We start from the raw sequence: 27,301 nt of genomic DNA, 5'->3' as shown, positions 1-27,301 counted from the left end.
GGAAGAAAGTTTCAATGATTTGATTTTTAAAATGAGAAATAACCACGGTGAGCTATTTACCCAGCAAAGTTTGTGGAAAATTAATTCGGCATATATTTTTTTTGTTTAATTCTTCGCAGTCAAAATTTTAACCTGACATTTTCATCGTCGAGGGCGCTATTATTCTTTCCGAACAAATGTGCTCTTGATTGATGGACCAGTCTGTTATGATGTATGTCAAAACAGCCTCGGCCCGGTATTTTGTCTATCAGAATAACGAGGCATTAGAAAGCAATTTATGCAAACTAGTTTTGTCTTATGTCACATTTACATGTCAACATCATGTAAACCGAAATCATTGCCCTTGTGTACGTCTGTATGCTCCTCGAAACTCAAAGAGTTAGTTTTCCTCATACTTTTATCAACTTGAAGGTAACTTTAAAATGCAACCCATTTCATAATCCAGAATAGAAATTGGGATCACCATGGACAATTCGGTAGTAGAGAAACAGGTTACCTGTTATTTACCGATACTTAAAAATTCAAAATATCTGCTGTAACCTTTGTTAACTTTACGGGTAACATTTAAATTTTCGATTTGCACAAAAACGACACTATGAAAATTTCATTTACTCGATTGACTCCAAAGTGTGTCCACACAAGTGGCAGACGATAAGAAATTGTAAAAAATTATCCGAAAATTTGTCCCTCTAAAAACAATACAAACATTTCACATCTAAGGTAAATTAAGTCAATGAGGATTCAAGCCTGAATCGACTCGAACACACAGCGGGTAATTAAAGGGAGGCGGTCGTGGGAACTGCGCTCAAAGGTCTCTACGGCCCCTACGTCCGATGTAAGTACTGTATTCAAAATACGTTGGCGATTGATGAAAGTTCAAGCATGTTTGTCATAGTGTACATCGTCAAATTGAAATGCTGTAGCTATGTTGACATGATGCATCTATATTTAGTGCATGAAATACATTGTTTGTAATCAAGAAAGTCGCACATGCGCAGTTCCGACGACCGTTTCCCTTTAAATATAAGTGACTTCATCACGATAACGTCCGGCTTGTAGCGACAGTTTCCCATCTCGGTCCTTGAGGGCGTTGATCAAAATTTCGGGTAATCTGTCTTGGTCGCCGTTTTCATGTCTGACGATTTCACCGTTGTCCAAGACGGAATATTGGGCACTTTTTAACGCAGTTACAAGTTTGTCTGGCGTGACGTAGGTGGGTTTCCCGCGGGCGCTGTTCGGTGGAGATGTGAACGGTGAGCGCGGGTTTTCCTGAGTTGGAGCTGTTTCAGCGGGGCCTGTTAAATTAACTTCAGTTCTGACTTGAACAAAGCCGACTTATTTGCCGTTTTTGTGGTGTCTAACGATTTGGGCGAGCTCGTAGGAGTAGGTTTGGACGTCAAAGGCTCGGAAATTGCGTGAATGTCTACTATCGTCTTAGTTTTTGTGTCTTTCAATGGAACGCGTCTTCGGGAAGGATGAACAGCAGACGACACTGACTGTTTTTCTTGACCCCGGACCGCTGACGTTGTATTCTTTTGATTTCTGGTCCCGTCTGCGACTTGAGAGTGGACATAGTTATCTCTATTTGTGCGTTTGTTGTCGACTATCAGTTTTTCGTCATTGTTAGTCCTCCTCTGTGTGTTAGATTGGTTTGTTATTGTTTGTGGTTGTCGTCGCTGGATGTCGTTTTTGTTTGTGCGTTGTTTCTTGTCTACACTAGCTAACTCATCCTTGTTCTTGCTCATACACTCTCTTTCATTCGTTTCATGGTCTTTTAATTTCCCAACTATCTCATCGTTTTCAGTCGCCTTTCCCATCTCTGAAAGCTTTTGGATCGAACTCCCTCGTTTTGAAGTTTTCTCTTGCGACGTGCTTGCTGTGTCAAGTTTACTTGGAACAGCTTCTATTTGCGCCTCCACGACAACTTCCTTATCGAGAACGATGGCGATATCTTTAGCGCTGTACATACCCTCACTCCCGCCCTCACTGTCACTTTCTCCGCTCTCTTCCTCCACGCTCTCCATAGTAGGTACCGGAAGTCGAAAGGCATCCCGGAAGTTGTCTTTCCCCTGAGTATGAAGTTTCTCTCCTCTCCTGCCGTTCATTTTCAGTTTCTCTGACTTTTTATGATTTCCTTCAAAGTGTTTGTGTTTTTGATAAGTTTTCTGAGCGGGAGACCGTCCTTTGGCGGAAACTTTGGTGTCGTCTGCTCCTTCTGGTAGCACGCCATCACCGTTGGATATCAGCGTAGAATTGGTGTTCTGTTTGTCAGTAGCGACCGTCTTTGTTACACCCTGCACTGTCTCTACAACGGCGTCCGTGGAAGTGATTCTTTGACTTTCACAGTTGGCGTGATCTCTAGAAGGCACAACATCGTCGCAGTATTCCTCCGTTAAGAAGTTGTGATTTGACAATCCTGAATAGTCTGGTGATTTTATATTGTCCGACGAGTTTTCTGAAAGAGAAATTATGGTCCGGATGGTATCAAATAATATCGTGGTGTTTGATTATTATGGCCATGGTAGCTAGCCATACTGCGATTTTGGTGTCGTCTACCTGTGGCGTTACGTGACTTTGCCGTGCTTTGGTGTTTTTTGCCTGACGTACAAGCTGTACGTGATTCGGGGGGGGGGGGGGGGGGGTGTCATGTGACGTGATATGATATGACGTATGCTGGCAGTGACGTGTTAACAGGATATGAATGAGCATAATAATAGGAAACTAAGAACTTCAACCGGAAATTATGTTAACACATGTAATTAGTTTCAAAGAACATTTTTCATACCATTTACACGGCCATGCACTAACAGTGTGCACAAAAATGCATAAATACACACACACACGAAATAAAATTCTCATTTAAACGGCGGGACATGGGATAGCTATCACTCTGGCTACAAAATAACGACAAAACAGATTACAATTACCTCTTGCTATTGTTTTCGTTTCCTCAAATTTATTTTGAAGACAGCAGCATCGGTTGCCCATCGTTTTCAGGAAACCCTGTCTGTAGCGATCACAGATTGTCTGAATCAGGCAGGGATTGGCGAGACTTCGGACGAGATTACACCAGATGATGGCCACGCTCATCCATTGTGAATTTTTCTTGTGGGCTAGGGAGTATGTGTTGATCGCCTTTGAAAAAAGAACAATATAAAATCAGTAAGACTGGCGCGAGGAGTCGCATGGTGTTATTCCAGGGGACAAATATACAGATCTATTTCGGATGAAAACAAAACCACGTGACAGTATGAGTATGGATAAGACAGATTCCTGTCCAGCAAAATAAATCTATTCATAGGTGGAGTCAAACGAGCAAAAGAACAGTGTTCTCTTGATCATATTGGCAAAACCACAAAGGCGGCGAGCGGATTTTATTTTTTTACGAACCGGCAAACTTTCTCACTAGTCATAGTGCATCGTAACTGATGACTTGGAGTCTAGATTTACAAACTTTTAACAATTATAGAGACATTACATATACAGGCAGTGAAAACCGAACGAATTCTGAGCATTTCCTCACGCTCCCAGTGGAAAACAACAAATCATCACTGGTAGGACTGAGTCATGGCAATGTGGGGCATAACTGCCGGAATTTCAAAAAATCCAAATTGACTGAAGTGGAAGCGGCGATTCCAGGCAACAATTTAATTATTTTTCCTGACCTTAGGAGAATTAAAGTCAAGATACCGATAAACTCTGACGTCAGACAAGGTATACCTATCTTATTAAAGGCACAAAGTTTAAACGATCATGATCTTTCATTTTTAGCCGTAAGCCTTTTCTTTACGGCCGGACATAACTACTATTTATTCAACAGCAAAACTAACAATCTGGAGATAATACACTATCAGATCAAACCAGTAAAACTATCTGTAAAACTCTGAAGATAAAATTTACAGCAAGTATGCTTAAAACTTCTAACATTCATACTAATTACAAAATGTAACTCAATGTACAGGCTAGGGCAGTTACTCTAAAAAAAATTAATTTAGTTCTCAGACCGGCAAATGATACTTGCAGCAGCTTATTACTAACAGATCTTGAAAAGCTTTGATGATTCGCCTTGATTTAAAGTCGCAAAAGTCGGTACCGATCTTCATGATGAGACCGTCGAACATGTTCATCAGCCATAGAACGATTTTAAACGGTACGTATTTACCGCATCCCTGTAACCAAATTTTTGTGTGTGTATTAAATTGATTGAATGACATTGTGCCCGACAAAAGAAAATAAACTCGATGTAAAGATCTTCAAGGAAAATAAATCGTCAGTTCCGTGATGTAACGCGTCAAACATGTTATTGTACAATTCGAGACTTCATCTGAAACAGTCATGCTTGGAAAAAAACAACCAACCGACGACCGCGTCATGATTTGGGATCGTTGGGCGAGGGCGCTCCTCATTCGAGAGTTAACAGAGAGGGAGGGACTCGAAGTGAACGTCGTCCTTCGTAATAGCACATATTAACGTTCGTGCATTGCAAATTTAACTGTCAGACATTCTGGTTTTTCTAACGACTGTAAGAGAATTTTAAAACTCAATACGCATGAACGACTTCGATTACATTTATGAGAATCAATTTATCGTGATTGCATGTTTAATTGGTAAAACGAATATTATTATTAAGTGTGTCGCGCGTAGAATTCGTTTGGAAATAGTAATGAAAGGCCTCAGAGGCCAAAAGATGTTCTTTATACGACGTGAAAGAACAACGCATTGTGGAGCAAATGTAATTTTTGATGTCTGAGTAAAGGGTCATTGCTAGACAGCGAACGAAGTGATCTGCAATGCGGGCGATGTTTGCCAAGCAGCGGGGAATCGTTCAGTAATTCGCGCATCTTGCCACATTTTCGTCATCGCTATGACTTTTATTACGACGAGGACGACGATGATGATGATAATGATGATGATTATGATGATTATGATGATAATGATGATGATGATGATGATGATGATCATCATCATCATCATCATCATCATCATCATCATCATCATCAACAACAACAACAACAACGACAACGACAACAACACAAAGAAGTATTGCAGTAACTTTTCGTTTCCAAACTGAATTGAAGTTATTTCATTCAACAAACGTCAGATCATTGACATTATTTAATTCTAACGTTTCGCTGCATCCATGCAAATGCACTTGAGCTTGAAGGTGGCCAAGGATCTTAGCATTTAAATAATACTCAGTGCTATCATACAGCCATTATTTGTGTTTATGAATTGTTTATCATAGCTAAATATCCAAGAATTCTGTATCCTTTGCAAAGCCCAGATTTCTGTTTAAGGCAAATAATCCAACACGCTTCTAAAAGTACTGCATTGACAACACCCTTGTCAGAAACACGGGTGTAATTGAGCAGGACAAGGTTCAGGATTGTGTTCGTAAGCCGCTTTTCTCCTTGTTCAATTGTAGAAAGCTCTTCCCTTGCCAGATCTGTCAAAGTGATGACCTTTTAGAGGAATTACAACTCTCCCATTACACTAGGCTGTGTCTCCATCACTTGAAGGGACTGAGGAACGTGCATGGGATAATGTATCGAGCGGTGACGTAGGATACAGGTGGCAAATGGAGGCTAGATCGATACGGAGTGAGTGTTGAACACACATACAGCATAGGAAACTAACGACAAACAAACAAACGGACAGGCCGTTGTCAACAAACAAAACAGATGGAGGCAAGGGTAGGCACAAAGAAGAGTATATTTAAATTGCCAAAACATTCTCTGACCGCTTGAAGGGAGGGGGTCGTCCCGTCTGCGGCTGTGCGACTTTCTAGTTGATAAACATCAAATTACCTCTTCCCAGACATTCAGTGGCGATGAATGTCGTGCAAATGAGAAGCAGATTGAGCATTTGATGCATGTTCACAGGTCAACGGGTTTGTAGCTTTCCAATCACTGTAAGACTTTGCCAAGTATACTTTTGTTGCATTCCTTCGTTTGTGAGAAGCTGTGGCGGTCATCCTTTCAGTACAACCACTGTTTAAAAGTTTTAGATATGCACAAGGGATGTCGGGATATGTTGCGCATAGCAGACGGGACTCAAAGGGATGGGATAAATTACACATCCTTGAACTTGCATGTTTTATACAGGCTTATTTCGACTTTTTTCTGATCAGTATGGCCCATGTAATCTTCGACTTGAGCCTGTCATGAGATTTCAATGAAAGATGTTTCAGTGACGTATAGTGACAGTACTGGCATAGGCTAAAATGACGTCATCGACATGTTCCAGGCAATGCCGATACGTCAGGGCGCGAATACACGTAATCAGTCATCTAATAACACCAGCAAAAATGCGCGACGAGATTAATTTCTAAAACATGACCATATCGTCCCTTTAAAATCGTTTCTTTTTCAAGTCAATGTTGTGAATAGGATATTCATCATTGGTATGAGGGGCTATAAAGCGACTCATGATTATTAGGGATATGCCGTTCGGAGCATGTTTTGTTGCGATTTGTGCGACGGTCCCTTAAGAGAAAAGTAATTCCTTAACAATATGGCTGCATTATCTCATTTCTGCATGCTTCATCGGTGCATTACACTGCAAATTGTGAATGGTATTACTCCGCAGTTTTAATTGCCTGCTGGGGTCTCTGGCTAGCTTACTGAGATGCGGGGAATAGATAGACGACGGGCATTGGTGATATGAGCGCAGTGTGTGATGCATCAATCACACAAAAGACGATAAGAGTCAATGCACCAGAACGTCCAGACGTAAACCAGGCCTGAGCTCTTGAAAGTAAACTGATTTTCTCAGAATCCCTTGGTGTCGAGAAACTGTGAATCACAGCAATTAAATCCCACGAGGTCACTGAGCAAACACTCCAAGGCAACGATTGTACCATTACAATGTAAAAGGCACGACACAAGTGACGCTCTATGTATCGTGTGTGATTTTACACAGGTTGATACCGACATAGAAGGGTAAAGTTCATGGCAATGTCACTCTGAAGACAAATTGATCCATTCAATTATAAATTTGATTCAAAACGGGAAAACTTAGAACAAAGTATTTTGGAAAACAAACGTTAGCATTTAATGAGATAACAAGGTCTGAGATGTTGATACAAATCGGTCAAAGAACAATGTTGAAAGTCAACATTAAGGCATAATGTGCCCCGGGGACAGATATTTAGACTCTCAAACCTCCACTGTATACTTTTCTGGTCTACTTCTTGATGAGGCCTATTTCGAAGCTCATGGAGTAACAAAAAGTTTTCACCAGCTATGTTTGTGAACATCGGATATTTTATTTTTTCATTGACTTAGCACAGGGATGGCGGCCATTTTGAATTTCAAGTATCTGGGAAATAGTTTCTCTATAGTACGTAGCCAAATTTTGAACGGTGATCCCTGATTTATATTCTTGATTTCGAAAGAGAGTCGGCTAGAGTTTCCCAATGGAAAGTTTGAGCAAAGGTTTGGTTTTCAATTTCGAGGCGCATACTACCTTATCTGGTAACAGGAGCGACCAATATGCTGCCGGGCAGACTTATTATAGATACTTAGATAGATAGATATACTTTATGTCCATAAAAGCATGGAAAATTGTCTTTAAACATCAGGACCGCTATAAAAACACCAAATACGGACAACACCATACAAAACAATACAATAGTTACAGACAAACACAACACTATATTAAAAGTTCCTACTTAAAATGGCGTTTGCTCTGGTTCTCCGGATGGAATCAGACATATTCATATTTAAAACAGCAACTGCTGACGGTATAAATGACTTCTTAAAAAGATTCTTCCTGGACCTGGGCACAAGTAGATGGCGTCCCGAAGGCAGATATTGAAACTTGCCATTCAATGGGTGAGATTTATCACACAAGAATAGATAAACCTTTCCGGCCACATTACAGTTAGGCCTAATGGCGTTTATCAAGACAGCAAAACTATGTCATGTTGACAGCATGCCCTAGATTTACGTACACATACAATAACATAATAAAAGCACATAGATTGATATATTGTGAACTTAACATTCAATTTGTCTCTGCGCATTAATTTATGTTTCATTATTTACGTGAAAAGTCAATTCTACATTAACCTCACATTACAGCTAGGCCTAATACATACACCGTCATTTGATTGTGAATGCTTCAAGATAGAGAGCACCTTGGGGACAGATACTCGGATTCTTAGAGTGTTACAATGCTGTTTTGATCAACCACATGTTGGGGGCTCATTTTGAAGCTCATGATTACAAGTAAATCATTTTTACAGGCTTATTTTTGTAAACGCTCAATATTTAATTTTTCGCTATGCAGCTAAAACAAGGATGGCGGCCATTTTGAATTTCAGGTGTCAGATGAGTAAGAGTGATATGTTTCCCTACCACTAAATTTTGCACGGTCATCCTTTGATTTTTATTCTTGATTTCCAAAGGAAATGGTTTAAACTTTCCTGTCGGGAGTTTGAGCAAAAGTTTAAGTCTTGCAATCCCGAGATGCGTACTACCTTAAGTGTGAAGGTAGTCTTACGTTTGGAAAAGAAAAATATGACATTACGTATTTCTTCTATTCGCCAAGTAATTGTCATCATGATATATACCTTAGTTTTTCTCCACTCTCGAATGAAATGGTTTCTCTGTTCACGTCTTCCTCTGCCTCGGAGATAATGGATTATTCTCACATTGCCTTCTGTCTGTCTTGCGCCATACTTTTGGCTCAGGTATTGCGCAAACACGTTTTAAAATACCCGTTGAAATGGATAAAAACTCAGCGACTTAGTGAAGAGATAAGAGAATATGCCGACAGGTTGTTTTCCCGTTATAGAGGAGGACTGGCAGCGGGACTGATACAGGATGCAGGGGACGATGCTTTCCATTATATTGCACTGACTTTAAAACAGGTTTCCATGGCAATAAAGATTGTAAAGTTAATCTCCCCCAAAGAATTATGCATTCGAAATGCGTGCTTTTAGAACACAGTAATTAACTTTAGTCTGTGGGGGCCGGACGAAGACGGGTATGAGATAAGTGCATCCGTCAGATTAGTTTCAATGCGCTCAATTCTGTGTCTTGTGAGTTGGCTGACTAAAAATCAGGGACATTTTCCATGTCTACGGAATGTCATTCAGTACGCTAAATTGCTTTCTTAATCCTTATCAATGTTTTGGCCATATGGAATAGCAGGAAACAGAAGCTACGTGACGTTTCAAGCTCTTGGTTGTCGCCATGTGTTCACTTGCTTTTAATGATTTGCCCGAGGCTGGCTTGAAAATTAATAAACTTCGCTGATTTTAGTAGTCCCACTTTTTGGAAAACGAGGGAATCGGTGGCATTTGAATTTCAAGAAGAGTATCAAATAGTGAAGATAGAGTTTGCGCCGGCCACTAAAACTCAAAAAAGCAAGAGCATTGATGCTTTAAAGACACAACGCTAACGACATTTAGTAGATTTTAACAAGTAAATGGTCTCGAAAAATGGCATTATTGCGATGCAGGGTGCTTCAATTGGACTCGGCGAGCACGTGATTTCATCGTCCAATCACAGGAAGGATTCGTCCTGATCGACTAGAAGTAAGGTCGTCGACCTCGAAGCCTAAGGAGACAGCCTGTGAACATCATATGACGGAAACCGTCAAAAGATTAGCCGCAAACTGAACAAGGGCATCTTCTCTCAGACTGATTGACTGTCTCAATATGACGTCACATCTGACAGCTGACATTAGCTAAATATGAAGCCCCAGACGGCTTTGCAAAGATGTAATGGGATTTTTCGACTTTGTATGGGAAGGACATTAAGGTAGAACGCACCTCGGGGACAGAAATTCAGGCCTTCAAATTTTATCACTTTTCTTCTGACCTACCACTTGTGGGGGCTCATTTTGAAGCTCTTGGCAAAAGAAAAGTTTTTAGCGGCTTAGTTTTTCGAAAATCGAAATTTTTATTTTTTCTCATAGAGTTAACACAGGGATGGCGGCCATTTTGGATTTCAAATATCGAGAAATCACAAGTTATTTATCTCTCTAGTACCAAAGTTTGCACGGTGACCCCTGATTTTTATTCTTGCTTTGGTAAGAGAATGGTTGAAAGTTTCACTGAGGAAAGTTTGAGCAAAAGTTTAAGTCTTTCACTTTCGAGGTGCATATTACCTTAATATTCATAATCTTGTTTCGGCTAGTTCGGGTAGTGCTACCTGTTCAGCCTATCAGCGGATGTCAGGAAGGGTTGCCATTGACAACAACCCCTTTTATGGCATTAGACGCTGGGTGAACTTTGGAGAATTGCACGATCCAGCGATATGATTAGGAGTTGAGGTAAGGATACGATATCCTACGTGTTGATACTACTCTTCACTCACAACAGAGGCCATTCAAGTGACGTAGTAGTGAAAAAACATCAAAACAAACTGGTAGCCTTTAGAGAATGAATTGATAAATAAATAAACAAATAAATAAATGAATACATAATGACGAATTCTCATTATAAAGTAGTTAAAAACAATCATATTCTTGACGTCAAACTCGATGAATAAACATTTCGTAATCATCACTGTCCGAGGTCCAGTCCATACTACAATAACGACAAAGTTTTACAGTATCGAAAGTACGATTACATGTTTTAGCGGTATTTTCATTGAAATTACATTATCTAAGCTTTAACAAGTTGATCGTCCTTAAAAGGAAACATTCTCCCACAGAAACAAAAACATCCAGCTCAATGGTTAAGGGGAGGGGTCGTCGGAAACACGCCTTTGCAATTTGCTTATTTGTAAACAATGTATTTCGCACACGATATGTTAATCAGTACGTCAACATAGTTGCAACAAATTTAAATTTTACGATGTAGGCCTACATCATGGCGACATGTTTTGACTTTCATCAATCGCCAAAGTAGATTCAGTGTTTATATTGGTCGCATGGGCCCCATACGACCTTTGAGCGCATTTCATATCATGGATGTTCAAATAAAATACCATAGCTCAACATGCAGAAAAAGCTTCGCTCGCGAATGTCATTCGTCACTGACAATACTTGCTTTTAGCTGCAATAATTGTAGTTTTTCTTCAAATCTGCCTCCATCTTGAACGGACGAGATCTCGCAGGAAAAATTACACTCAGAGTCGTTCAACTGTTATTTTTCAGCCTAAATTACGACTATCAAGCATTTGGTTTGTGTCGATGGGATCGCTTATTACCAGGAAGCAAGTCTTTGATAAAATTTCCGTGAAGTAAGGGGAGATTCGCCACCAGTCGTACCGTTTCTGTGCACAGCAGATCTGCTGTGCAAAATTGCCACGTTTTCTATGGAAGTATTTGTACCCTACGATCCGGGGCTGAATAGCCAAAAGGCAAACAAAGGCCCGTGGGCTACAATTGTTGCAGCTAACTTGCTTTATACATAGACAGGGCCTGTACTTAATACGAATTACAATGGACGTAGCTGAGTGGTTCCAACAATATTCGATAGGACCATAAGAGTAACCGACTTTAAAGGGAAGTGGTCGTCGGAACTGCGCATGTGCAACTTTCTTGTTTACAAACAATGCATTTCATGCATTTTATATAGATGCATCATGTCAAAATAGCAGCGACATTTAAATTTTACGATTTAACATGTTTAACTTTTATCAATCGCCAACGTAGCTTGGATACAGTGTTTATATCGGTCGTAGGGGTCCTTAGCGACCTTTGAGCGCCGTTCTGACGACCACCGCCCTTTAAAGGCAAAGATGAATGTTTGTTTAAGGGCGTAGAAATGGTGTGCAATTTTGAACTTTGTACCCATCTTCTGACTTTGCTATTAATAATATTTCATGTAAATAATATACACAACACAGCTGAAGTAAAGTACCCGGACTAATGACGCAAATTATTGTTTGTTTTGGTGTCGGTTAAACGTGGCAGCGATAATAATAATCCTGAAAACGTGACAGTCAGTCTCTGCATTTTCTTATCGTCCTGTTTTTTCTGATCGCCCGTTTAAATTACTACAGCTGCTTCCAGTTTTTGCTGATAACGGGTATAATCACAGTTTGAAAATGACATATTAAGGGCGATGTAACAAACTAATTGCGCTTTGCGCAAACTTAGGCAGTTCAGATTCTATTGCAGTCACAGGACTATTCCTTTTAGCCACCTGAAGGGATGAAATAAATACCGAATAAAACATTCGCGCTTGTGAGATTTGGCACCTTCTTTGTGAAAAGAGGCCGTGGGAAATTCGCTTGTACGGGAAACTTTTAATTGAGCTCTGCGGCGTATTACGTATCATTACGTTCTGAGAATAGACTCCCGGATCTGCGAAAAAAATTCCGTTGTGGAGCGTCGAGCACAAGTTCAAATGAACGGATTCCGGCATCAATAAATTGCGATCCCACAGAAATATGAAAAGCTAATTCACTCCGATACACGCAACTCATTTTATATTCTCTGGGCCACTTTCGGTTTTGACAAGCTCGTGCGTGCGGCCATCGTAAAGCAACATTCGGCCGAGAAACAGAATGCAACAACACTGAATCAATCGCTAACTAAGGATGGCGTGTATTATAACATATGGTGAAGAATAGTCCCACCACGCGATCGCACCACAGAAATTGTAACAAGCCGACATATTTATATAGCTCAGAGCATTCACAAGTGTAGACAATAGGTTTTGAGGCACAACATCTGCATTTGGATATGAGCGACAGGTTGACGCCTGTTGTAGCCTTTCAATAACGTAAATATACCGGGTGAACGCAATATTTTTATCTGAAAAATTAATATTCATCGACGTGTAGCCACATTGTGCAGCGTTTGCCGAGCAATCAATACAGCACGAAAGATTATAGATCGAAATACAGGTGAGTTATGCCCGAGGTCGCAGTATTCTTTCAGACTGGAAAATGAAAGAAAAAGCCGCAGCTATTTTATTCGTTTCATAAACTGTTTAATTTCCTCGAGTGAAATAAAATTGATGAAAATTCAATTCAGAAGTTTGACCCAAACTGGGAATGAAACGAAGAATCACGACTGGACAAGCAGGGAATATTAAAATTTCAATTGATCGCAGAGTTAGCTTTGTATATATACTGGTGAGCAATCTATTTAGATTACTGTTCGGTTTCATTTCAACTATTATTAGATTTTCTAAAGTTGCCCGTTATCCATCGTCTAATCACTTCTTTGGCATATTTCTGTTTCATGCACGACTGATTAGGGTGTTACAATAGCGTTTTCGAGTAAATTAGACGACTGAACACGATTTTTAAAAAAATATTACAGAGTATTTGTGTTTCCCCGGTACGAGCTGCGTCAATGTGTATTAACTTGATGGTCTAAATGAAATGACAACCGGGGCATACGCCCAGCAGCGGGAAAATACATAGCGAGTTGCGTGTATTATTTCAGGCTCGCACACGCCCTCTTAGTAACCTTTCTATCGACAGGAATTGTTGATACCAGTAACTGCGATGAAATGGCGCTTAACACGCAACAAAAAAGGCGGCTTTAAGCTTACCTACCGAATAATGTGGAATCTGGTTGCAAATTCCTCCGTCCCTGCACTATTCTCGGTGTAATGTTACCGCTATTCATTTCGATGGCAACGTTTTTAATAACGCACTGCATATTACGCTATCCTCTTGCATCAATTATTTACACAGAGGAACAACGGGTGAAATCCTATACGATTTCAATGGATCGCGGGGAACAGATGTTAGCGATGACCCGGAAGCGAAACACTTCACCCGGTAGTCGAGGGGACCATCACGTGAAAACAATGCACTGTACTTCAATTTTTGCTTAAAACAAGAATAAATTTTACGCGCCATCACCAGTAAATTACACAAATAAATGGTTATTTCTTAAGGGTTGGTTTGTGCAATACTTGACAATTTTTAATCAATTGGAAACAATGAGTGTGATGTTTTCTTAAGCCATTTAAATAAAATTCTTTGTTTGCCGTCCTTGGATTTTGAAAAATCTACCAGCCAGCCAGGGGAAAAAAGCACAAGTGTATTAACATAAGTTATTTTTATTTGGTTACTTTTGGAAAAATAATATTTTTATTTGTAATAGTGTTAACATTGTGTTTGTTTTCTTAATTTTCTCTGAAAACCTACCAGCAAGAGGACGGCAAAAAAAAAATTATTTACAGAGCCTTATTATAAATACAATCCATTTATGATTATGCCTTGTGTCAGTTCAGTTCTAACTATGTCCGTAAATTTTCAATTATTTGAAGTTTCCGTCGACCTGAAGTAGACTTTTATTAATAATAATTATTACAATGATATTATTGTTAATAAATATTAATAAATAATAATTTATAATTAATAATGATTAATAATTATTAATAAGTTGTGATATGTTGAGCGTGTCATAAGTTGGTGTGTCTAAAATCCGCAGAGTATACCTTATATGCATTAATGTAAGCTTACTCTCAGAACGAAACTCAATTCTGAACTACATGGACTCATAAACCACTGCAAATGCAGTACGTATGAACATTCTTAAAGATGTGCAGTTTGCCGAAGAGAGGGCGTCATTACACAGAGCAAAATTCTGCAAAAAACGTATGATTCACAAGCTGCGATCATTCCCTATGACACATATTTCTGAAAACTGTATCGATCAATGAAACTCGATTATTCTTAATATATTCAGTGACAAAGGCTGCCTCCATGTACTCATAGACTCAGTCCAGATTTCCTAATAATGTTGTTTGTAGCAGGTTCTCATGTCCTCATTACAGTGGCTTCTCGTGTCCATATTTTGGATGAAAATGGATTAGTTTTAGGGGCGAAAGTTTTAACTGTGGGTAACCCTGTGCAGAATAAACTGCGCAGTGAACTGAACACTATACAAGCAAAGTGGCGCGACTGAGCTAGTCAAAATGAACTTACTTGAATTCAGGTTGGGGTTCTAAGAGACTAAAATCACCAACTTTTAAGCAAGTATATGACTATAACCGTCCTTGTCTTTATATTTTCATATTGTATCTGCGAATGCAGCAATTCCTCCCAACCTGCTGCACGACTAATACATATTTGGATAATTTTGCTTCTAAAACCCTCTAGCAAATTCGCTAGTGACAAAATGCTTGAATTTTTTAGCTTTCGAAATTACATACTTGAAATTTTACACCGCTACTATACGGCCGACACTTTGCATGCACGTATGTGCAACCTAATCAAATTACCCTGTCTGTTCAAATCCTGTCAACAGCCAGTCACCGAACGATCAGAATTTTGTTTAAAACGAGTACAACCTGTCCATCAGTAATTGTACAATAGGCTGAATAAAAAGTCAGAACTAAGTCAATTCTTTCCACAATACACATCCATGTAAGCACGCACTGGGGCGAGAAGAATTTGATCGTCAGCGGAAAAAGGGTTCCCTATCACACAATACTTCACTTAACCCAGTATTCAATAGCCTGTTGCCATGGCGATTCCTCAGCTGAACAGAGCTGTCAACAGTCCGTCGAGTGTAATGAGAGCGCCTCGGGACAGGAAATTGCAAAACCTCGGCGGCAGTCAGCATTGCTTACCGGCGAGCCTTTCCTGTGTTGGCTGCGAATGCAAAAGTAAGAGACCGCTGAGAGACGTGTCAGCCAATCACAACATCATGTCCCCTGCAGCATAGCAAGAATTACGATAACATCACCACTTTCCTCGATTCTGGTGCAGAAGAAACATAGTCACCACTGTAACACTTTTTACAATTGTCTAGCCTAAAACCATCAGACACTATACTCTACATCCAATCGTGTTTCCTTACAAAACCGAACTATTTAAGGCTGCTATCAGCGTCAAAGCCATCGATACGTGTTGCGTCGACATATTTTCTGAAATACACTTTATTTACTTTCGAGGATATTTGAAGAACAAATAGCAAATATTTCACTGGTTCGCTGGTTCTGCAGGTTTTTTGGGGGGTTTGTTCCTTTTTTATGAGGGGGTAAATAGTCATAAATATTAAGCTGGGTTATGTCTGTAAAAGAAAACATCCGAAATAGCATCAGCAATCGGGTTGAACGCGCCTCGGGGACAGATATTCGGACTCTCAAACTTTTACAATTCTTTTCTGATATACCACTTGTGGGGGTTCATTTTAAAGCTCTTGGTGTAACAAAAATTTTAACCGTCTTAGTTTTGCCAAAATCGACAACTTTATTTGTCTCCATAGAGTTAACACAGGGATGGCGGCCATTTTGAATTTCAAATATCGGTAAATCTTGGGTAATTTGTGTCTCTAGTACCAAAATTTGCACTTTGACCCCCGATTTTTCTTCTTGATTTTGAAAGAAAAAGGTCGACAGATTCCTTATGGAAAGTTTTAGTAAAAGTTTAAGTCTTTCACTCTCGAGGCACATACTACTAGTCGTAGAAGGCAAAATGGCTCTCACACTTGAGCAGTTTTGTTTGATCTATGTTTCATATATCAAATCGTATTTAGCATCAGCTCTGGAAAAAACCTCACAACGGAAGGTGCATGATTCAACTGAAATTTTAGTCGCAAACGGAGCACTATAGAGCTATAGAGTAACTCCGGACGACAGTGCAGTGCACTCAACAACCACCGTCTCAATCAGAAGTGTGTGTCGCCATTTTTCCATGAAAAATGACTCGATACAGGCCCTCATCAGAAGTGGCCATATTTCTCTCAAAGCGAACCTCGCCTACCGTTAATGGCCAATCAAAGATCTACTATCCAATAAATAGTGTAAAGCACACTTATGCCTGGCGGCGAAATCGGATGTCTGCCATTAAATCGTCTATGAAAGTTTTAAAAATGATGAATGGTCCTCTACGAGATGTGATTTCAATGTAAAGTTCGGCAAAGCAGCGGTGTCTTTTTCAGTGGCGATGTTTTGTCTGTATATTTTCTGACAAAAAAATTAAGACAAATATTGAAATGTTTATTGACGAGATATACTAATGAGCCTTCTATTGCAAGCATGGAGATTGCTCTACTTTGTTGCGTGCATGCCAGTGCGCACGCAGGCTCGTAAGCACACACACACTGAACAAAAATCACTGGGCGCGCACATATCTCGTATGCACAAATGCTTAGCATCGTTTCATAGGGAAGATTGTTTTCGTGGTATTTTTCACATGGGCGTCAAAAGAAAACTTGAAAGAAGGAAAGCCCAGAAAATCGATTTTTGTCTTACTGAAATTGGAATCGAATATTTGAAAGGAGTGAGCAAATATTCTGGCGGAGAACTCGGCGTCTGTGTCACTGGGCGACTATGTAAAGAAAGCGCTGAAAAATTGAGCCGCTGTGAATCACGCTGATTTCCATCTCTGATACATCTGAGACATTCTCACTTCGGGAAAGACATTGTTGGTTGCATTACAGAGCACTGTTACAATCACTTAGGAATCGTATGCAAGCGTTATAACTCCGAATACCTGAGAACCAAACACTAGCGGCACCGTGACCATGACACTGGCCACAGAGAAAAGCCGTGCGCTAAAGATAATCTTTTCGCATAGAATCAGCGAACTAATGGGTCGCAGTACTATCACTGTGGGTCATGGTACCGTTAAAACCTTTGTGCTGGGCAATTGTAGCCATTAGATATTGGATGCTGACAAAGCCCCTTAGCCTTATACACCTGCAATCTGACGCTAAGCGGCTTTTTACACTGCAATTTTTCATGCTGCGATTCACGAAAGGTTAACAAGTCCCAATTATTTGTCGTTTCCCTCTCAATAAAATACATACTGAAAGAGACAATGTTGCGCGGGATCCAACGCGATGAACACCCGTTTTTTTTTTACAATTCTGATTTTTATTTTCATACAGTCGCTGTGCCAATCTCACCACAGAGTCTCGATCGTGCTGGAAGGACTCTGGCACCGCAAATTCTAGCCCATGGACATTCTTAATATGTGCCAGCATTGCGGCTCACTTCGTCTTCGAAGAAAACTTGTGACTGCAATCTTGCCCCTTTCCCTCCCCCGATCTCAACACATTGCTCATGTATATATCTACTTTACTTAAGGGACAAATTTCAAATTGCTAACTGCTATCAATTGGTTTTCCTTTAACTTCACATTTCACCAATGGATGGAACGATTTTCGCGCGCGCGGGTTTTACAACGTCCTTCCGCACAGTTTTTTCAGAGTCGGGGCGTCTTGTTGCGGTTGCCTAGAAACGGTAGATTATAGTAAAAGTCAAGTTCATTCGCCTCCGACACACTGACGACGAAACGCTTCATGCAGTTAATGCGATATTTGCGTGTCAGTCATTTCAGTTTTCATAAAGTGAATGGAGGTTTAAGCTTCTGTGTGTAAGCGTTAACATTTCATTACAAACGGCTTAAGTCGTCTTTCCACTACTACATCGGCGGGAGTGAATTAAAAAGATTAAATATGATGAATTATGACAGAACAGTAGAACAGAACAGAGAACAGAGAGACAGACAAACAAGCAGAACAGAGGATAGGTAGACAGACAAACAAACAGAAGGGCGGACATACCCACAGCCAGACAGAGAGACGGGGGTACCGTGAGTGATACAAGATGGTGAACTGAAATCATGAGAAAGGCAGACATTAACATGGAAACCCATCAAGCTGCCACAATTTCTCTGGTAATATCAATAATAAAATCGCCTGTTTTGTCTGACTATAGCGGTGAAATGATACCGCGGCATGTGTAACTTTTAGTCATTCCGTTAGGATCCAGACGACAGTGAAACTAAAAAAAAATTGTTGCTGAAAATATTTTTGGCAGATGTTAAATATCTTCTCTGATAAAAATCTGTGTCGCTGCACTCGATGATATTCAAATGAAGCTACGTATACAGATGACTGTAGAATTCAGTTACATCATTTCGTTAATCAACGGCCATCTCGTACCCCCAAAAAACTTGAAAATATAACCGTCGTATAAGACTGAGCCACATCGTGGTACAGGTAGTACTCGTTTATTAATAATGTGTTTGGGCGACATCAACGTCAACATTTTCTCACGATTTTCACTTCATCGACTTCGGGAGATGAAATCGGAAATGGTACAAAATACCAAAGACTGGTTTGTTCGATGTTATATCGCTGAAATGTCTGATTAGATTTTCAAATGGATATAATCAAATAAATGCTTGTCGATTGCTTGTTAGTTTGCCTGTGGCTGACGGTAGCGATCTCCAAAAGGACACGCAAATCTCCGATTTCTCAAAATCTGATACAATTTCTGCTCCGAAAGAGCAGTATTTCCCATCGCAGAGAACTTAGTGGATTAGCTATTGATAATTTAATTTCCCAGGGCCTGTTTAATCCGATTTACTCCGCTAGTATTAAAACATCAGAGCTGTAGCAGCAGATACACTGTTTGGCGTAACCAGCGAACGACTCGGACAAGCCCACTGAGACTGCGTCAACGATACCTACGCTAATGACTTTAGAATAAAAAAAGGCGCGAATGACGATGGGTGACTGTCGTTTGGCGGTAATATGACATTAAACTGGTCCAATAATCATTTCCATTCAAGGTAATATATTACCAGGTCCATGGGACAATTGTGATTTACAAATTTAAGTAGGACCATCCTGAACCACTGATAATTAGTGGTGGTACCAGGTGTCCGGAATGGGTAAGCGTACCCTTCTAGCATGCTACACCCGTCAGGATTGTCCCAAAATTGTCTAAATATTGTATGAAAAGATACAGGATATGAATCACTGTAATAAGTCAAAGCCGGGAATGCTGTCGTTAATCATTTGAGTGACCGAGGTGTCATATTTGGCCACAATGTCGTCATATCGACCGTAGAACTTTTTGAAAGTCCTAACGAGTCTTTTTGTTGTGTATCCTTGTCTCAGTAATTTTGATGCCAATGAGCTGTGTCTCAGTTGAAAATCAGCGTAGGAATCACAAGCCCTACAATACCTGAGAAGTTGAGACACATACACACCATAAGCAGGTGCAGATGGAATATTACTTGATAAGTGGGGATAATTTATGATTTCAAAATCGAAATCATCCCTTTTGTCATACAGCTTAGTGTGTAGCCAATAGTACCCACTTGTAGGAACAGATCAAGATATGAAGCTTAGTTCCTACCCTCTGTTGTTTCTTTGATATCCAACTCATCAGGGTAAATATGATGTAAGTAATTTGATATGTCTGGATTGTCGAGACTAATCAGATAAATTTGTACAACAAACTTTATATGACTTCATACTTTAAAATAGATTTGCATGTTCCACTGCAATTTCTGGTGTTTCCTTTGGATAATTAGAGCTAACAGATCTTCACCGTGGTCGGTACATGATGGATCGGACTTCAGTTTCTCTTTGTTGGAAATTATACTGTAACCCTGAATGACCTCAGTTACATTAATAACAGTAGATTTTGCTCAATTTTGTACAACCCACACAATGTAAAGTAATCGAAGCATTGATTGGTACGTGGGCGCTGAACGCATCGAATGAAAATTGCCAAAAAATTGTGACCTGTTCTTCCCGCCATTTCATAAAGAAGTGCCTAAATATTCATCATTAAGGATTTTACTTTAAAATATTGATAATGCCACAGTATTTTTGGCATTTGTATTCATTGTTACGAAGTAAAGAGCAATGTGTGGCGAATTCGCTTATTTCAAGTTTTGGGGAAAACATCGTTTGAATGTGTTTGTGGGCCATTTTGTTCGTACTAAGCTTTAGGGCATTGACCTTCACGACTTTGTCTGACGTTGTTCAGCGAATGTGAATCTGAAAGCGATTTCTCACCCACGTACGATATTGAACCTAATTCAAAACGTCGCTGGCAATGAGCTGGTCCTGTAAAAGCGCGAAAAAGTGCACGTTGTCATGGTAGCAAACTTGTGACATTTAGAGGAATGGAGATATTTTGCATGAACAGTAGTTCAGGCGGAGTTTTGTCTGTGGGTTACTAGCTGGATCTACTTCTTAGCCCGGGGATGAACGCCGGCGATTCCATATTGTGAGGGGTGGGTCATCCAATGAGCATATGTGACTGTTGTCACAAGAGCAGCGCGGGCTTGTCAGCAACACCAATAAATGTATGGAAGTGTGGAACACATCGATATATGCAAATGGCCGAACCAACGGGCAAATGAAGAGGCGAATCGAAAACATTACAACAAAGATATGTCCATAGGGTTTGTCTATTGATGGATGCCATGGTAACAAGACAGGAACATAGATAATAATTCTGTGAGTTGAATCCATCCATGAATAAAAAATTGATCCTTTTGTCAGACAAAACAATACCATAACGATAACTCGCGACAAACATTACGGATGGATGAACTTAATTTTATTAGATGCCGATGTATGTTATCAATTAAACGAAATACTGTCAAAGTGGCGGTTGAAATAAAATGTATGATAACAATACATTTATTCCAATCATATTAATGTAGTGTTTAGACTTGAAAAACACATGGATTAGACGCGATAAAATATTGATGTTCAAATGTCACACACACACACAAATGAGAGCTTTACGAGAAGACAGGAACGACATTTAAAAAGCGATATTAAATTTTACCGTCATCAATGTAGTAGTCTAATATTTTAAAACTAAATAACGATCTTTAGTATGATAATTTTGAACCGCTGTTATAATTTGACACTCTGACAAGCCCGCGTGCCAAAGTCTTCACTTTTTGTCGTCTGCTGCATGACTCGACATGGCAGAGTAAATGTAAATATTTGTTCTTCTCATTACAATGCTAAGTCCCACAGTCCGAGGAGCCCGTGTTTGTAGTACCTTCAGAGTATAAATACTAATAAATGCAAATGGCCGAAATGCAAATAGTATAAAAACCATGTGAGACGAAATTACCTCGGGCGAAAAGCATACATAGATGTGGCACAAACAACCGTCTATATCGGTTGAACATGCGATATCTTCCAAGCTACACGTCGAAAGGTATATCCGCATAGGGATGGACCATTAGATTTTGGGAGGGGGTGGTCAAAACAGAAAAAAAAATCATAGCAAAAAGTTAGGAAAAACAATCTTCAGACTAGTTTGCAAAATAAAAAAAATCAGAACGCAAAAAATGATAAATCTGGCAATTCACTTGGAAATAAAAAAAATCAAAAATTTACAATTGTAGCAACAAAATATTCACAATGTAATTGTGACCCCCTCACCTCCCAAGATCTAATGGTCCGTCCCTAACGTGAATACTCTACATGAGGTTAAAAAACTGATACAATAAACCCTATCAGTGTCGTATCCCTTTAACCTTTAGTCCACAATTAAGCGTAAATGTCTACCCACGCTATTTAAAACGGCGACAACTTGCTACATCTGCAATGTGCAACTTGTCTAACACAACTACCTCCTAAAATAGGAAATTGCCAGTGGGAAAGGCAAGAAATTGCTATGGGGAAAGGCAAGAAATTGCTATGGGGAAAGGCAAGAAATTGCTATGGGGAAAGGCAAGAAATTGCTATGGGGAAAGGCACGAAATTGCTATGGGGAAAGGCAAACTAAAGGCACCTTATCATAAATGAATGAAAATACTACCAATGACGAGCACTGTAACCTTTCGGTACTGTTACTAATAATACCCCATTAAATGCGAAAAAGGAAAAGAAGATGTTTGGCAGTCATGAGAATGTTGAGAAGCTTACGAGAACAAAATGTCAACAAATGTTTTCTGGCTTCATGACGTGCGCAATCTTGCCAAGATGCTGGTTCCATCTCGTAATGAGCGGTTGGGAGATCGCAATCAGCTGAAGGGGTTTCCTTCAAGCACAGGACTTTGCGTTTGTCAAAGGTTTTACTGCCGGAAGGTCCAACTGGGAGGGAAAGTAATCGACAAGACTAAGATGCATAAACAGTCAAACTACATAGCGGCAAAAAGTTCCTTAGGCTTTCGCGTCACTATCGTCACCTTGTGACGTCAGCAGAAAATCGATAATGGAATTTATCCAGTCCTCATATCATTTCAAAATATTAATGGCTCTACTCCGGAATAAACAGGACGCATGGTCTTCTCAAGACTCAGTTAAAGCCGAAAAGATCACGTGACGTCGGTATAACCAAATCTACGATGGTGCACAGAAATGCACATATTTCTATTGGCGTTTGCGCAAGTTGTTCTATTTGTACCGAACGTGGTCTATTCAAATTCCGTGTTTAACCATTGACAAAGCATAATATTTAATTTATGATAAAGGCGATCGAAAAGGAAGCATTTATTTTTGTCTCTCTACTCAGCCGCAGGTATTCTTTGTCTATGCATGCGGCTCAGATGATTATCTTTCTTGAGAAAATATCAAAAAATCCGTCTGGTGATGACATTTGTCAGATATGAACCTAATTCAGACATGGAGACTTAATGGCGCCGATGCGCTACTAATCTACAGTTTGAGGGACACTGCGCAATCAACGTGCTGAGTTAAACTAATTACAATTACCGTCCGTTCTTTTACATATTTACGGCGTTTTCTGTTGGTTGATACAGAATCTTTGAGTCACAATCTACCTGCTGGCACGTTAGGAACTTGATATGGAGAACAAATGCCTATAAAGACGCGTGACGTCAATCTCCTTTTATTACAGTCCTTGGGGAACTATTTTGTGAGAACCTCGAATTGATCGATCTTCCTGCTTCAAAGACCTGCAAACCAACAGACTGGAAAAAAGCCCTGCTTGGCTCGCTAACAAACATACTTTATTGTTCTCAGCTTATAATAGGATAATTAGGGAGCATATTTTTCACTTGCCCTTCAGGATGAATGGTTTGTGCAGCGAAATTGACAGTCTATTAACCTTTACTTTAGGTCAACCTTTCTTCAGGTTGATATTTATATCCTGCCTGGTACTGACAAGTTCGTATGGCAGCTAAACTCGTGTGCTTACTTCGTTTCCTGGTAATTCTGTTAGCAAGGGTACGGTTCCTTACAAATCTTGCATTTTAATTTCGAAAGTTACATCTCGAAAGTTACTTATACGGTTTGGTACTGATCTTAATACGTATAAGTACACATATAAATCTATCAATACATGCATCCTTAGATGTACCTACCTACCTACCTACCTACCTATTTTAATTCATAAAGATGGAGGTTACAGTTTCTTTGTTACTTTTATATATGTAAAAAATATTATTTTTCATTTTCAATATAATATGTTAAGGCTATCCAAGTGACTTGCCACGTCAACGCACATGAAAACAGTGGAACGCAGTAGCATTTCACAGAGGTCTGTCTTAGCAATGATGAATTTACTTTAAAGCCGTGCGACTCAGATGAAATTAAAGCAGTTGGGAAAAAACTTGACGTAATCACATTGAAAATAGATAATTAAGCAACTTCAGCTGAAAATGTTTGGGAACTTACGTTTAGGTATTGATATATTCCAAGATATACCAAGAGAAATCGAGAGACTAACATCGAATGATTAACCCCCCCTTACAAGTACTAAATAATGACATTGTAAAATTCATCAAGAGTTAATGATGGATTCAGGAATATGGCGTCATAAGAAGACCAATGACCTTATGGTCGATTTAAGTTGACTTGTCATTTTTATGCGTATTGGACAGTGTAGATATGCCATACTGTGTCATTTTTTTTTCATTCGAAGAGCAAAAATCATCAATGCAATTTTAAATTAAGGTAGTGTGCGCGTCGAAAGTGAATGGCTTAAACTTTTGCTTTAATCTTCCTCAAGGAATACTTCAAACACTCTTTTTCAAAAACAAGATACAATAAAAATCGAAGGTCACCGTGCAAATTTTTGTACTAGTGTAACAGATTACCAAAGATTTACCGATATTTGAAATTCAAAATGGCCGCTATCCCCGTGTTAACTATAATATATATATATATATATATATATATATATATATATATATATATATATATATATATATATATATATATATATATATATATGGTAAAAGTTTGAGTGTCTGAATATCTGGCCCCAAGGCGCATTTAGTTCTACCTTAAAAATATACAGTGTAACGACAAAGATGGAACGAGTTACCTTCTCTCAGGTCTATGGAGACCATCACAATTAAAAGGTATACAATCACCTGTAATCTTAATATGCCCATATATGGTCAAAGGGGCGTTCCTTGGTATTAAAAAAGCCCATGTGAGGGCACTGTTTTAAAAAGCGGCCACCCGCTTAAAATCTGTGATTGGTTAGATTTCTTTTTCCATGAAATGGTAACTGTGGCAAAATTGGAACCGGTGACAGTATACAATTAAATGGTGCGAAAAAGACAGCAGCGCTTGTCTAATATAAATTACTATTTCTATACAAGCACGTTTATGCAAGCAGATGGGTAAACAGAATTACATTAACAGACATGTAAAGACAAAAACGGGTTCACAGAAGAGTATATTACGGATTCGAAGGCATAACGGATAAAATTTTTCAGAACTGAAACATTATGCATTTAATCTTTCTTCCGTGCATTGCATAAATCCGCGTCAGACTTTACAGTAAAGAAATCTGTGCAGGCTTGGGCATGTGGCAGTTTTTTCTTTTCATTCATATACATGTGTTGGTTTTTTTCTGAAAGAGATGCGTAGCTTTTCGATTGTACACTAACCCAAAAGATTATCCGAGTAAGTCATTTTAGCAGGGTCTTTTTTGTCCAATAGTTTAAATGCGAATCATTCAGTCTCAAGAGGGTTTGCAGGAGCTTTTTATACAGTAGCCTCCGGAAAAATAAACCAGATCCCTTATTTAAATATCTCGATAGATTGAAAATGGCATCTGAGTTACGTGCTTGACTCATTTCCTTAATGTTGATGGTTAAATAAACCGAGCAATATACGTTAACTAGGAACAGAGATAAAATCACAGTATTAATCAAAAAAGAGTTTATTAAAAAATGACCAATTTAAATCCCAGGCTAATGAAAAGGGAAGTGTTTAAACCTTGACAAATGATAGACTTCCTTCCACTGAGCAAACGCCATTTCTCACCACCGCCATTAATTCGATTTCGCTTCTCGAAATTTAAATGGCCGAGGGACGTTTTTTACTCGGATTATAGTGTATTAAATTATATTCTCAATGGCTAGTTTCCTTATAATTCCCTCGTAAATTATAAACAAGGTCACGTCTGTAGTGACAGGTTACATGGAGACTACAAGTTTGACTGCAGAGAATGCAATGGTTTGGCCATCAAATTTAAAATTACATCAAACTCTATCTTTGGTTTTGCAAATGCAGCAACTCGTATAAAAAATGGCGATTTTTACCACTATAATTGTTTCCAAAAATACCGTCAATTACGATTTTAGGTGCTGTGTAGCGTCAAAATAGGTGCAATTATGAGTATGGTTTCTGTTTCAGCAATTTTTGTTTATCGTGAACAACTGCATATTTTTAAATTTATTCCAAATACTTTCAAGAGGCACTAGCTCCCATACATCTTAGGAGAATTCAAAACAGTATTCAAAGTTTACAAATTCAGGGTGCATGATTGCAAAACTAAACATTTACTGCCAAGATAATTCTAACGATAACGGGGGTTTTTTTTGGTAATAATTGTTTAAAAGCTTTGGGATCAAGTTTGAATTTAAGCTTATATCGCATGGATTAGGAAGTGTTCGCAACGGTAACATAATAGACACCGGTACTTTCTTTGCTTTAATAGAGTTCAAAATGAATACAGATTGCTGCCAAAGCAAATTTGAGCTGTGTTTCTTAAAACCATGGTCGATAACGTACGACATTGGGTATGTTCTTGATGATTATGTGGACTTGCCCGTGCACGACTATTTCTAGCTCGTAGATACAAAATAATTGTAAAACTGCCAGAAGATACGTTGATTTTGTCTGACTTCTTTTCATCAGATGACGAACCTCCAAGGAAAGATATCGTCTCCGTCGACACATTGCAATGTTGGCTCCTCGTGAGTGATGACGTCACGGTGTTATTTGTTATTTTGTTATGTTCGTCTCTCTACTCTAATCTCAGCTAGCAGCAATGGTGAACGATGAGTCAAAGCAGTTCCCTAAGGCTTAACTTCTAATACTTATTTAGATTAGATAATCCCTGCAGTCGTCTTTTTCACAGCCATTTGATTATAATGGTCTTCATAGACCTGGGAGAAGGTATCTCGTTTTTCTTTCTCGTTATGTTGTATGCCTTAGTGTAAAATTGCATTGATGATTTCTGCTCTGAGATCATGACACAGTATGGCATTTTTTCGCTGTTCAATACCATAAAAAATGTAAAATGCTACAGCAACTGCGTTCCACTGTTTTCATGTACATTGACGTGGCAAGTCAATCGGATACCCGTGAGATTGTGATATTGAAAAGCAAAAGCAACAGTCGAAAGAAACTATCATTGATGCATACATATCCTGACCGTGTCGTC

At 39.2% G+C, this 27,301-nt stretch overlaps 1 protein-coding gene across 1 annotated transcript in view; it reads right to left on the bottom strand.

The window, feature by feature from the left end:
* Positions 1 to 118: 118 nt before the first annotated feature.
* LOC139137361 (G protein-coupled receptor 161-like) overlaps positions 119 to 27,301 on the bottom strand; it is a 39,157-nt gene continuing 11,974 nt past the window's right edge. Inside the window, exons 2-3 of the mRNA XM_070705412.1 lie at positions 2,928 to 3,135; positions 119 to 2,455 (exon numbers count right to left, since the gene is read on the bottom strand). Coding sequence (XP_070561513.1) covers positions 1,299 to 2,455; positions 2,928 to 3,135 — 1,365 coding nt within the window. The 3' untranslated portion in view covers positions 119 to 1,298. The remainder of the gene's footprint in view (positions 2,456 to 2,927; positions 3,136 to 27,301) is intronic.

This window comes from Ptychodera flava, chromosome 7 (assembly GCF_041260155.1).
Source record: "Ptychodera flava strain L36383 chromosome 7, AS_Pfla_20210202, whole genome shotgun sequence".
Classification (NCBI taxonomy): Eukaryota; Metazoa; Hemichordata; class Enteropneusta; family Ptychoderidae; genus Ptychodera; species Ptychodera flava.
The sequence above is the reverse complement of the archived record's forward strand: the minus strand, read 5'-3'. Positions and strand labels throughout refer to the sequence as shown.